Source organism: Pseudonaja textilis, chromosome 3, assembly GCF_049901715.1.
Source record: "Pseudonaja textilis isolate UNSWEBS1 chromosome 3, rPseTex1.2, whole genome shotgun sequence".
NCBI lineage: Eukaryota > Metazoa > Chordata > Lepidosauria > Squamata > Elapidae > Pseudonaja > Pseudonaja textilis.
Window position 1 is genome coordinate 131,419,936 of NC_141992.1, and position 14,060 is coordinate 131,433,995.

The 14,060-nt window shown below is 35.2% G+C and overlaps 1 protein-coding gene across 3 annotated transcripts in view; it reads left to right on the plus strand.

Moving 5' to 3' along the window:
- Positions 1-14,060, plus strand: part of EXOC2 (exocyst complex component 2) — a 78,306-nt gene that overhangs the window by 49,478 nt on the left and 14,768 nt on the right. For all 3 annotated transcript variants that reach the window (XM_026715034.2, XM_026715035.2, XM_087930775.1), the window contains exons 15-23: positions 626-783; positions 1,801-1,922; positions 3,185-3,246; positions 3,965-4,045; positions 6,034-6,093; positions 6,900-6,961; positions 7,640-7,706; positions 9,395-9,511; positions 11,988-12,129. In XM_026715034.2, coding sequence (XP_026570819.1) covers positions 626-783; positions 1,801-1,922; positions 3,185-3,246; positions 3,965-4,045; positions 6,034-6,093; positions 6,900-6,961; positions 7,640-7,706; positions 9,395-9,511; positions 11,988-12,129 — 871 coding nt within the window. The remainder of the gene's footprint in view (positions 1-625; positions 784-1,800; positions 1,923-3,184; positions 3,247-3,964; positions 4,046-6,033; positions 6,094-6,899; positions 6,962-7,639; positions 7,707-9,394; positions 9,512-11,987; positions 12,130-14,060) is intronic.

Genomic DNA, 14,060 nt, shown 5'->3' on the forward strand with positions numbered 1-14,060 from the left:
ATATGTCACATGATGCCACCATGATGATGTGAGTTTGACATCCCTGGTATAGACTGAAGGCTGGTTGTAATGATAATCTATTTAGCAAACCCTGCTGTTCCCAGATACACAGGGAATCTGTATTGAGCTTTATAGCATAGGCCTGAAACCTGCAGTACCATTCTGGTTAATGGGACAAAACACAACGATGGATGTGTCTTCATGTAATGTGCTCCTGTAGAGCCCTTCTCTTGTTCCCTAGACCTAATTTGTACTTTGGTCTCATTGGTTCCTGGAACCCTATTATGTATGAGTATTTTGGGGTTAACTTTTGCTGATACAAATCCTATCTCTGTTTCACTTCCTGGCTGCTGATTAGAATGAAAACTTAGCAAGAATAATCTCCCAGCAAAAAACTCTTCTGTGGTAATAGGACATTTAATCAGATTGACTAATATTAGATTGGCTAATTAAAAAAAAAAACTACCTTCCATGCATTCAGTTATTCAAATTGCTACCTTCGTCCAAGTCCTGATAGAACTTAATGAACTGTTTTATCAAAGAGAATGTTCCTTTGTTTTAATATACAATGGTTTGTGTACAACTATCATTGGCTCAATATGATGTCTTTCTTTTTCTGTCTTAGATGATGATTCAGCAAGTGATGCAATCACAGGTCAAACTGATACGTGGTGCTCTGCTTCCATTCAGCCTTGAAGAAAATGAACTAAAAGAATATGGTGGCTGGGACATGAAACCTGAGCTTTCTAGTCAGTGGTTACCCCATGTCATTCAAACTGTTAGGTTAGTTTTATCTTAAATCAATTATCAGTTTTGGTTTCTTTCAGCAAGTCCCATCTATTCTGAACCAGTTTTGAATATTCTGTATGACCCAAATAATTTGGAGTGTATCTAACTATAGATCTAATTGAGACAAAGGACTCACAAATAGATGATGATCACAGAATTGGAAAAAGACATTTAGGCAATTGTGTCCAATCTCCAGCTCAATGCTGGAATCAAAATTAAATCTTCTCACAAACCTCCTCTTGAATACATCCATTGAAGATTGACCACTGTCAACTTTAGATTCCCGTACAGTCAAGTATTCCGGCATTTCCTTCCAAAGTTCTCACTATTCTTTATGCTTGAGACAAGGAAGTCTCAAAACAACAGAGTTTAAAAATTGCAGACTGTCAACATCTATTCAAGACTAAATGGTAAAGGTGTCCAACCCAAAAATATGATAAAAATTATGAGAATTTGGGAACTACTTCCCAAGTATGGTCCACCCTGCTCTCAGCAAAAGTTGGCTTTTAGTGCTGTAATGCAGTTATGGCAGAAAGCAAAAGTTTGTGCACTCAAAACATTAGGGTTTTCACTGCTTAATTACTTGAAACTAAATCGTAATATGCACTCATAGGAGGAAAAGGTATGAATATTGAGAGTGAAATTACTGGCACCATTTTAGCCTGCTGACAAGGTAATGATACTATACTGTTTATCTATACATGGGGAGAGCTGTGTCATAAAGAAAGTGGCCATTTTCAGGCCTAGATTTCACTTAACACTGCTGTTGTGCTTTTACTTGTATCCTATTTTTTTGAGTTACAATTGTATTAAATATCATTGGGACTTTTCCTAGGCATAATGGCATTGCTGAAAGAAAGGGCTCCACTGGAGAAAGTACTTAGATGGTTTTTTGTTTTCCTATTCACACACATATTACACATCCCATCTGAAGATACTTTGTGACATCTGAATCACATAATAAACAAGTGGGACTCATTATAAATTACTTTCTTTTCTTTGGCTTTCCAGGCTTAGCTATGAATCTCTTACTGCACTTGAAATACCAAACGATATGCTTCAAATCATCCAGGATCTCATTTTTGACCTGAGAGTCCGTTGCATAATGATTACATTGCAACATACAGCTGAAGGTTGTAATTGTTGTTGTTTTGAAAATTTCTTATCAGTGATGATCTCTTACTGGCTTTTTTTTTAATTATCATCTGATTTTATTTTCACATACAGATAGTCCTTGCTTACTGATCACATTTGGGACCATCATCTTCCTCACTAAATGTAATGTGGGTTGTAAAATGAAACGTAGTGTGACCTTACAATGTCAGTCCCAGTTGCAGTTGTTAAGTGAATCACCATGGTTATTAAGTGCAGAGTCATGTGACTGCAGCCTGCAACTTCCTGCCAACTTGCCGGTTGACTTTGCTTGTTGGAAGCCAGCTGTGATAGTTGCAAAGGGTGATTCCCGAACGCTACATCTCTTATAATTGCATACCAATTGCCAAGCACATGAATTGTGATCATATTACTGTGGGCAGACTGCAGCTGCTCCCAAGTTTCAGGATTGGTTTTAAATCTCATTTGGCACCATTGTAACTTTGAAAAGCCACTGAATTAGTAGTCAACAAGCAAGAACTACCTTTACCTCTGAATTTATCTTACTGATAGTTCTGTTTTATAGTTTTTAATGAAAGAATATGTAGCACATGGAAATGGTTCATTTCAATAATTGTTTTGCCTCTTACAAACATTTCATTTGATGAAAAGAAGGACTGGGGTGACATGATAGCAGTGTTCCAATATCTCAGGGGCTGCCACAAAGAAGAGGGAATCAAGCTATTCTCCAAAGCACCTGAGGGTAGGACAAGAAGCAGTGAGTGGAAACTAATCAAGGAGAGAAGCAACTAAGAACTAAGGAGGAATTTCCTGACAGTTAGAACAATTAATCAGTGGATCAACTTGGCTCCAGAAGTTATAAATACTCCAACACTGGAAGTTTTAAAAAGAGATTGGATAACCATTTGTCTGAAGTGGTGTAGAGTTTCCTGCCTAAGCAGGGGTTCAACTAGAAGACCTCCAAGGTCCCTTCCAACTCAGTTATTCTATTCTATTTTCAAGTACAATGAACAAAGTACATTATTATTATTTGATTTTTATTCTGCCTTTTTATATATAACTCAAAGTGATGAACATAACTAGGATATTATAGCAATTAATGAATCTTTCCAATATAGATTGAGTTTTCTTGCTTTGCTTACAGTAAGCTTAATGTATAAAAACTGTTGCCATTATTTTTTAATATAACATTGACAACATTCTTAAGTGACAAATCATTTCAGTTCATAGCGTAGGTTTATGCTATGCTGAAGATAACAGTTTTGACATTGCTTTTTTACAGATGTGAAAAAATTGGCTGAGAAGGAAGATTGGATTGTTGATAATGAAAGCTTGACCAGTTTGGTGGGTAAATTACCATTTTTTCCAAATATTGGTATTATATCGTATAATGTTAAATTTGAGTTAGCATGTCTGAAAATTGAATATGGAAAAAAATCAAGTGTCATCTATTTAAAAAGACCAATCTAATGGCAGTACTAGAAGCTGTAGCCTTAGAGGCACCAGATCTGAAGAAACTGGAGGACTTCACAGGAATGAAGAGCTATACTGAGACTGAGAAAAGCTGGAGTCAAATCCCTATTCACCTGTATAGGCTATTTTTTTTCTCATGATTAACCATAATTTTTAACCTAAATCACAGAATTGTTAAAGGGAATAGAAAAGTATGTATTCTCACTGAATTTGTAGAATATATTTTATAATAGGATTGCAATTAATGAGCACTTTCTATAAAAAATGTAATCTCCTTTAAATACATTGGTTCTGCTGGATGAAGAATTCTGAAAAATAAAGGGCACCAAATTGGAAAAAGTTTGTTAGATTATTTTAGGGACCTCAATGACATTATATTATTAGATTTACGCACAGTTTTAGATATACTATTGTGTACTTGAACACTCTAATAAGTAGTAGACAAACTTGAGTTCTTCAACCTTAAATGGACAAATACTTGAAAGTATAATTGATTTAAAATGATAAAGTGATTTTATAAGTCATTTAAAAAATTATAAGTAATAAGTAATTTTATAAGTAACCTACAGTTTCCTCTTTCTCCTTTTAGCCATCACAGTTTGAACAATGTGTTATACATTCCATCCAGTCACTTAAAGGAGTTTTGGACTGTAAACCTGGGGAGACTAGCGTAAGTAATTTAATACATCTGCTTTATTCCATTTAATAATATAATGAACATAGATATCATTTGAATTTCTTTGCCATTAAAATAATGAATTCGTTTCCTACGAATTTCCAAATAAATGGAAGTGAGCATCAGTGCTATACAACCATCTCTTGTTTAGTGACTACCACAGTTAGCAATCATTCAAAAATACAGTGATAAATGAACTCATTTATGACCCAATTTTGTGTACATGACAACAACACACACCTCAGTGAGAGTAATGCTGGCATAACTGTGTGAAAGGACTTTATCAAAATAAAGAGACAGCAACTAGTGATTTTCACAGTGCTCTCAGTCACATGTTCCCTTGGCAAGCATTTTGCTTTAACAACCTGGTCATTGGAGTGGAACTTGGTTGCTAAATGAGAAGTGAGTGTCATTATTAGTGATATGAGAGTAGTAGCTCCAATATTAATTGCAATAAAAAGATTAGGTGTCTTGGGTATACTATATATCAAGATAGAATAATTCATAAAAATAATATCTGAATTTTTAATTTTAAAAAAATTGATGATAAAATTCTTGCTTGAGTTCAGAATCAGAATGACTGATAATAGCCCTTTGATATAATAATGATTCACCTAAGTGCTGTGCTTAGGATTACTTGCTTTCTATTAAGAAAAAATGCACAAACTAGAAGTGATAGCATTTAGTGTTTAGCATCATCAGTTTGCTTTCTGATGAATAATTGTTTTATGACTGATAATTCAACTTAGAGCAGCATTTTTGTACAAAAGTCCATAATACATTCTGCAGATTTCCAGCTGATTTTTACTTTATTATAAGATTCATTCCCATTTAAAAATATGAATGTTTATGCATTATTTCAAGATTACATTAACCCTTCTGTATACTTAATTTGACCCTTCAGTTGTCAGTTGCACAGTTACTATAAGCAATAGAAATTCCTCTTCTTTCAGATGTCGGTCTTCGTGCTTAAATCATTAATTTCATTAATAGCTAAATCATGTAAAGTGTGAGTTATTTTTAAAGAAAAAATAACCAAATACTAGGACAGCACTGCATTAGGCAAAACTCATAGATCACAAAAATATTCAAGCTTTCAGATATTCTCAGAAATGCAGTAGCGAACTAAAAGGATGTAGTTTATATGATTTATGCTACAAAAATAACTTTGTGTGTGCACGGTATACATGTATATATTTATAGAGAAAGAGATACTAATCAACACTCAATCCATGAAAATTGTCCGTGATTTAATCAGAATGTAAATAATTTCATAAAATCAGGGAGTTATGTTCATTAAATTTGCTAGATCAGTATAACATAATCTCCATTGTTAACCATTTCAAATGCAAAAAGCAGAATTTTAAGGTACATTTTGTAGGTGAAACTCTGCTCATATAATGTTAAATAATTAAACATTCAGTAAACATTTACCTTTTTTGCAAAGTAGAATTATTAAGATGATCCGTTCTTCAAAATTAGTATTTGATTCCAAAACTATTTCAAAATGAGAAATCACACTCAAATAAAATGAGCTAACTGTTGCAGAAAATAGATCAAGCCACAGTAGCAATTACAGTATACAATCAAAGCACTCAGATTCCTATATGTTGTCTTTTACTACATCTTGAAGAGAAAACTAGCTTTTGGCATCCTTAATTAATTTATTTTGGAAGAGAACTAACATACTGTGCATACGTATTTTCATTGATTATCTACACATCTATGTACTTTGCATCCAATAATCAATGCCTTGTAAAACATAAGATCAGACTCCTTCTGCATCTGTGTAGCAAAATATTTGAAAGATGTCATAAGAAATTAAATTAGCTTCTGGTAATTGCTACTTTTAGTCCCTATTTAGAGAGTGCATTGTGTAGCTGCAGATTGTTAGTTGAAAGCAAGACAAATGCACAGGAAATGCTTGGCTTTTTGATATGAAGCCATTTCACTCACTTGTTCCAATAATTGTTTTTCTTTAGATTTTTCAGCAGACAAAAATACAGGAAGATGTGTGCCATCTGAGCATTAATATCATGCAGGTAATGTATGACTCAAGGATCTAAATTAATAGGGTCTTCCATCCTTCCAAGGTTGATAAAATGAGGACCCAGATTGTTGGGGGCTGTAAAGCACTGTGAAGAGGTATAAAAGTCTAAGTGCTATGACTATTGCTAATAGGTTTGTTCAGTTACATGTGCTTGAGAAGTTACTGTTTATAAATATCCATTTTTTTGGCAACTAGTGAAGTTAATACTGAACTTTAGTATTAACAAATTAGTACTGATCAGAATAACTGAGGAGTTAATTTGGAGTAACTCAAAATATCAACCCTCCTCTTTGGTTTAAAGAAGCTCCAGGTCAAATTTTTCCTCAGCTCTTTGTCAACATGCACTCTGCTGTTTCTGTACTTCTTCCATGAATGAAACTTTTAACTGTAGATAACGATACAGTTATCTAGAACTGTAGAAACAATACAGTTACCTAGAACCAACTACTGAAACGAGGAAAGTTAATTAGGAGCATTTAGATTTTTGATTTTTTTTAATACATGAAGTTGCCAAACAGCTGAGAACAGATCCAAGGTGATGGTTTATTTTTTGTTCACTATGTAAATAGCGTCTAGCTGATCTTGGCAGGCCTAGACAAAAAAAAACAATAGCAAAGTAATTCTGTTTTTTGCCAAATAGAGTACATGGATGAGTCAGCAAAAAAGAGCGGAGTGTGGTAGTACCTCTACTCCGTAGAGGTGAAAAAGTTGCCAAATACTACTTAAATTCCTTATCTTGGTTAGCAATACTTGTAATAAATGATGGTATCAGATATATTGGTTTTAATTTTTTTGCAGGTATTCATAGATTGCCTGGAGCAACTGAGTACAAAACCTGACAGTGATATAGATACTACCCAGTAAGTGAAATAATTTGGTGATGAGGTTTTTTTTGACAGTAATTAATTTTACAATTTGGCAAACTTCCAGTTTTCAGTCATATTTCACCTTAAAATTATTATTAGGAACACTTTATTCATAGATCACCAATTTTAGAGATTCTACAAACAATTTGTGTCATTTATTTCACACAGTTATAAACAATTTAACAACTTTCACATTGAATCAAACTGACCAAAACATGTTTAGTATATGATGCACACAATCTATCTTGTTACAGCTTGTGGTTCTTGTTTCCAAAAAGTTGTCTTGTTACAGCTTGTGGTTCTTGTTTCCAAAAAGTTCCAAAAAGTTAATTCTTTAAAGAAGGCTTGACAAATCATAAACTGTAATTTTCATTTTTATTATATAACTATGTATTTAAATTCTCTGTCCAACTCCAGTGAACTCATGTTCTTCAATAGGGGTTCTGTGCAAAGGAAAAATAACCCTACATTAACTTCAGGCATCTTTTTTAAAAAAGTAAAAACTTTTTAGCATGGAAGATAAGAGCTTCAGTCTATATATTTAACTGTTGTCATTTTTTTAATGAATCCATGTCAGTTAAACTCACTAGGGTTATTAAGAAACAAATATAGATTTATAAGGCAGGTTTATCCTAATAACAAGATGGGTTAATCACTGACTACTTCCCTTAGTCTTCCAGGTGACATCTCATCTTCAGATTTATTTGGAAGCATCCATGAAGAGTTAAGTTTATCTGTAGTAAGTATTATTGCTCTTCATTAAACCAAAAATTAAGAAAAATTATCTAAGCAATATCTTGTAATTCATTTAGAAGTATGTTCTATTGTATATTGTACTAATTTTATTTCTTTACAATATGGAAATATTACTAGCAGAGCATGTTTTGCAAACTAATATAATAGAAATTCCCATTTGCAGTTAATTAGTTCTGCTATTTTCAAAAGTGGAAGATAGTAAAAATAATTCATTCGTTAAGATTAGCTAGCTAGATAAAAGATACTTTGCCAGGTGAACAAATACTGCTACCTTCTTTCCCTCTCCAATTGTGATTATCTTCTGTCTACTTTGCTTCTTCTAAGCAACATATTTGAAAATGAAAATAAACCACGCTTAAAAGTAGGAGAAAGCTGCAAAAAATCAAAATGCTTTCTGCAATGGAAAATCTGGAAGACCAAGAAAAATCTCTGCTAAAACTGTCACACAACTAGTCAGATCTGCAAAACAGAAGGCATGAATCACTGGAAACAACCTGCTGAAAAGTTTAGCTGACATTAGAGTAATTATCTCTAGGTCCATAGTAAAGCATTACATATACAACCAAATCTAACCTTTTCTCTGAAATCATCACAAAATAAAATATCGAAACTATGGCTTCCCCCTCAGAAAAAAAAACATTAAGCCTGAAACATTTGGGAAATACACTTCTTTGGACTAATGAAACAAAAATTGAACTGTTCAACCATGGCCACAGCCACACAAAAATTTGAGGGTGAGGAGGAATGTGAAGGAGGGTGTGAAGCATTTGAAGAAAAGACTTCAGTAGAATAGCACTAGAATAGTCCTGTCTTTTGAAGCTTTTCAATGTCCAGGAAAACAAGAAAAATTTGTGAAGCTGGAAAGAAGAATAGGTTGTAAACATCAACTTGTACATGATAGTATTCAGTATTCGATGAAGAAACCAAAGTTGAAAGGTTAGATATTTCAGTGAGACAATAGTCCAAAGCATGCGTTAAAATTAATTATGAAGTACTTACAGGAAACAAAAATGATTGTTTTGAAATGGCTTTCGAATTCCCTATGTTTGAATATTGTTGAAAATCTATGGGAATTTATACAGTATGCAGTGCATACAAAGAGTGCCAAGTATATTTCTGAGTTAGAAGAGTTATGCAAGAAAGGAGGGGGGGGTGGGAATTGCAAAATAAATATAAAAAAAACAGCATCCAACTTTTAGTTGGAAACAGGAAACATTAGGAAGCTATCAGTTCTTTAAAAAGATGTTATAAAGTACTGACTGAAAGATGTCCAGATTGCATTGCCATACTCACTGTTTTCTTCTTTTGATTGGTAAGCAGGTGTGCATTCAAATTTGATGTTTCAAATTTCAAGACACATTTGATAAACGATTCCTGTTGTGTTCCTATATATGAAGAATGATGCACCTTAAGTAACTGGTGTCTTTTGAATAGTTTTTTTACATCAATTCAGTGATGTTGCATACTCTTGTGAATATTTTACATGTCAAAGGTTCTGTTTTTTTCTGGACATATAATAAAATTAATAAAGATGTTAAATGTCCTGTTTAAAAACTATTTAAACTTTTAACTGGTTAGCATTGCCTTTTCTTGTACCATTAGGGCAAACTGCTTGGTATGTGCATTTTCTTCTTAAAGAACTTCCCTTCATTGGATCCTTTTTTGATTTAGGAACGAAGGCTTTTAATTGTCCTCAGTAATTGCTGCTATTTGGAACGTCACACATTCCTTAATCTGGCTGAAAACTTTGAGAAGCATGGTTTCCAAGGAGTGGAAAAAATTATTCAAGTAAGTATTTTCTGACTACAGGTGAGCAACATGGTGGCCTAGAGGTGAAGATGCTAACCTCCCACTCAGAAAGTTGAGAGTTCAATCCCAGGCAGTGGCAGATGTTTCTCTATCAGGGCGCAAAGAAAAAAAATATCTACTGTGAACTCCACATAGGCGTCAGAAAGGGCATCTGGCCAGTATATGCTCAGTTCAGCTCAGTCGCCCTGAAAAAAAGGGATCAGAGGATCGTAAAAAAAAAAACTGACTACAGATATTCCAATGAAGTAAATTAATACTATTAGGATAACTTACAAAAAATGAAGCCATTTTAGAACATTCTCATTTTTTAAATTGTCATATAGGTGGTCCTCAACTTATGACCAGAGTTGGGACCAAAATTTCTGTTGCTAAGCAAGGCAATTGTCATGCCCGATTTTACCATCTTTTTGTCATTGTTGTTAAGTGAATCACTGCAATTGTTAAGTGAATCAAACAGTTGTTAAGCAAATCTGACATCCTCCGTTGATTTTGCTTATCAGAAGTCAGCTGGAAAGGTTGCAGATGGCATTCACATGGCCCCTAAGACACTGAAACCATAGCCAATACAGGCTGGTTGCCAAGCAGACAAAAATTGAACATGTGACTAGGGGGATGCCAGGACTAGTCATAAGTCATAAGTTGAGGACTACCTGTAATGACTTTGTTTACTTTAATTATATATTTGTGATTTATGTGTTTTCATAGAAAAGCAGGATTTACAAATTGAAAAATGAATCAAGAAATAAATTGATCCCAACTGCTGAAACTTATCATCCACCTATTTTCAAAATACATTAGTTAAGAATGGAAAATCAAAAATTATGAAGTACAATATATTCACAGTTTGGTATCCTCCACATTAATCACATTTAAGTCTGAAGTTTAACCTAGCCTGGGTATATACAGGCTTCAATACAGGGAACCTCAAGCAAGACTATGTATTATGACGTTTTTTTTTTCTTTGAATAGCAGTAGCACTTAGACTTATATTACCGCTTCATAGTGCTTTATGGCCCGCTCTAAGCGGTTTACAGAGTCAGCATATTGCCCCCACCTATCTGGGTCCTCATTTTACCGACTTCAGAAGGATGGAAAGCTGAGTCAAACCTTGAGCCAGTGAGATTTGAACTGCTGGCAACTGGCGGTCAGCAGAAGTAGCTTGCAGTACTCCTTGCACACCCTATTGTCCACTGTATGTCAGTGTCAGAGGTATGAATACTGTTATCCATCTCACTTCTGGAAGAAAAACATACATGGCAGGGCTGTGAATGCTTCAAAAAAAGAACTTGAGCAAACAGCATTTATTCACTAGGCAGCCATATATTTTTTTTCAAGCTTTCTCACAAATTTACAGTGGTGCCTTGATAGATTACTTCAAAATCCATCATTCTTGATGCATTTTGGTATGAGGATGTTGTCTCAGTATTCAGTCTGTTTTTAGTATTTGATGTGCTGCTGTAGGAAGAAGGGGACGGTTGTATGGACGGACAGGAAGTGGGGGAATGGACAGGAAGTCAGCCATACTGGCAATGTTGCTGCAAAAGGGTGTGTGTATGGCCACGGAGGGTGAACAGGAAGTCAAGTGCGCTGGGAAAGTCACTGAAATGACTTGTTCCTTGTTCAGGAACAAGGACAGACAGAAAGGTCTTCCCAGCCAAAACAAAGGATTTGTTTGGGACTCATCTTTTCTAATGCCTATTGCAACTCCCAGAATGCCAAGTACCAAGGTATCACGGTACTTTCAGAGTTGAATTAATGATGCTGCTGCTTTAATATTTTGATTCATTGAGAAAAGCTAGATCATTTTACTTAAGCATATATCAGTTCGCGAACATTTCCCTTATTGGATGCCTCTGTCTGTCAACCTGGAATTTAATATTTCCCATTGTGAAGGAATGTGATGCCTGACTTTGCCAGTGAGGAAGGAATGAGTGAACAGTTAAGGGAGTGACTTATTTAAAATGCTTTATGTCACTTTAGTCAATCAAATTTAAGCGATGTAAGGCTATGACAATTGCTGTAACAATTGCTACACGATGCACCTTGCTTTCTGCTCTGCTGGGTATTCTTACATTGGAAAACATTGTCTCTTCCCTGTTGAAAGTTTAAAAAACAGTTTTTCTTGGGTATCATTTTTGTAGAAGGGAATTACAGGCCCAAAACCACAGTAACAATAAAGAAACGGATAAAAACCTTTACCGTGTTACTTGCTTTTCCTGTATACTAATATAATTAGATGCCTTTTTTTCATTGAACCAGATGGAATTTGTGGGGAAATTGTCCAATATTCTGTTCTTGTAACAAGTAACTTTGGTTTATATACAGCCAATATGTTTTATATTGATTGACAGAAAAATGCAATTAACCTAACTAGTACACTTGCAAGATTAAAGGATGTGACATGTAAACTCTTTCTATTAATATTATTAATGTCATGGTTATGTCTCTATTTTAGGTTAGTATGGATTCATTAAAAGAATTAGATCAGCGGCTGTTTGAAATATACATTGAGCTAAAGACTGATCCCATAGTAGGTTCATTGGAACCTGGAATTTATGCTGGTTACTTTGATTGGAAAGATTGTCTTCCTCCAACAGGTAAATCTTAGTAGAATTTTTGGAATGAATAATATGGGTAAGTATGTTTTAACAGTTTCAAATATTCCCACATCCCTGAAATCTGTATGGCATTCCTGTTACAGTACTCATTACTTGAGACCTCATAGTTCAGTGTCTGGACTGACTCATAAGAATCCTGTGCTGATTCATTTTTACATATAAGGATTCACGATACTGCTGTTGGCTGAGTGAACTAGGCATGCAACTGTTTCTGCACACATAAACCGCTTCAGTCAGTTCTGCAACTTTAGGAGTAGAAAGTTATTTAAGATAGGGGGAGGCAGAAATGAGCCAAGGAACCGGAGATCAATAGATTTCCTGATGATTTAAAGTAAATTAGCAAGAATCTCCCAACTCCCAGTTGTTTAAAAAACAGCAAAATTAGATCGTATCTCATGTAGATGCTCAGCTTCCCCAGGCTATGATAAAAACGATGGGCCAGTCGGCTAATTGAGTGACATTTCTGTTTTGAGTGGTACTTCTGAGGGACATTGACAGACTTAATCTGGATATGAGTAGAGGCCTTGCATGATCAGGAATTCTAATAATTGGTAGTCATTGACTTGTGATTATAATAGAGCTGACCCATTGCAATCATAACTTGTGATGGTTATAAAGCAAGTCATCATGTAACCCACCTTTTTTGCAGTAATCATTAAGCAAATCACCATGGTCTTAAGCAAATGCTGCCATTGTTCAATGAACCCTTTTTCGCTATGGTACATTTTTACCGAAAACCAAAAGTAAATGCCACTATTCAACAAAAACAACATAAATCACAGTCACGTGCATGGGACTGTGCAAATGGCCGTAAATGCCAGATCACATGACCACAGAGCGGGGGGAGGGGCCACCATTGGAACTTTGGAACTAGGTATCTTTTGTGGGGTCATTGTAACTTCAAACAATCAATCACTCTGTGGAGCTAGGCTTGTATGTTGCTGTTGTGGTTTGCCAGCAGCAGATGTGGATGACTGAGGTCTCGGAGAGCGAGGACTCGGGTGAGGGGCCTGCGTGTGATGCAAGGATGTGGCCAGGACTATCAGAAAGTGGAATGCTGCCTTCAGAGTTTGTGGAGACTGGCAACAGTGATGCAGAGGACCCTGAGGAGCCTGTGCCCAGTGCATGTGTGTGCAGGGCTGCTCAAAGGAAAGAGTAGCTACAGCAGCATGGGTGACTCAGGAGTAAGACTGCAAGGTAATGGCCCCTCCCCCAAGAGATAAAAGCCAGCCTGAGAGACCAGGATTCTTTGCAGGAAGCAAAGAAGTTCTTGCCCTTCAAGCCTTGTGGACGTTCGGACTATCCTGGTTTGTGTTTAGAGAATTTTTGTTTTGAGTATTTCTTGGCAATTTAATCTAGTGTTCTTGGCAGCCTTGCACAACCTTGGCAAGGCTCATTCTTATCAGAGACAATTAGTTTTAATAGCCTTTTAACTGTGAATGAACGGAATTCTCAGAACAGCATTAAAAGGTTTTGCTTTTACCTCTGTTTGGTGTTTGTTTCCTTGGAACAAGGTTTGGGTCAGAACCGTTGCATAGTATTTTTTATTAATTTTTAAATAAACATTATTTTAAACCTTCCTTCATTCCTCAGCTTCCAACCATGGTTTTGATACCTACCCTGTACTCTTCCCAAAAGTTCAGGATTTTTATTTTCACAGTGAAAATTTTGATATGTCTTGTTAGAATTTCTGGGCTGTGGTTGCTCACATTGGAGTTTGAATTTGTATACACAAGCTGGCTCAATGTATGGATAATGGACTTCAGGAGGTAATTAGTTTTGTCACATAAGGTATCCCCATATTATATCTATTTTCACTTTATGGATCTTTAGTTTTTAAAAAGTAGAATACCTTCTTTTAGAAGGCAAACCAGAACTCTGCTTTCCCACGTTACACCTAAAAATAAGAT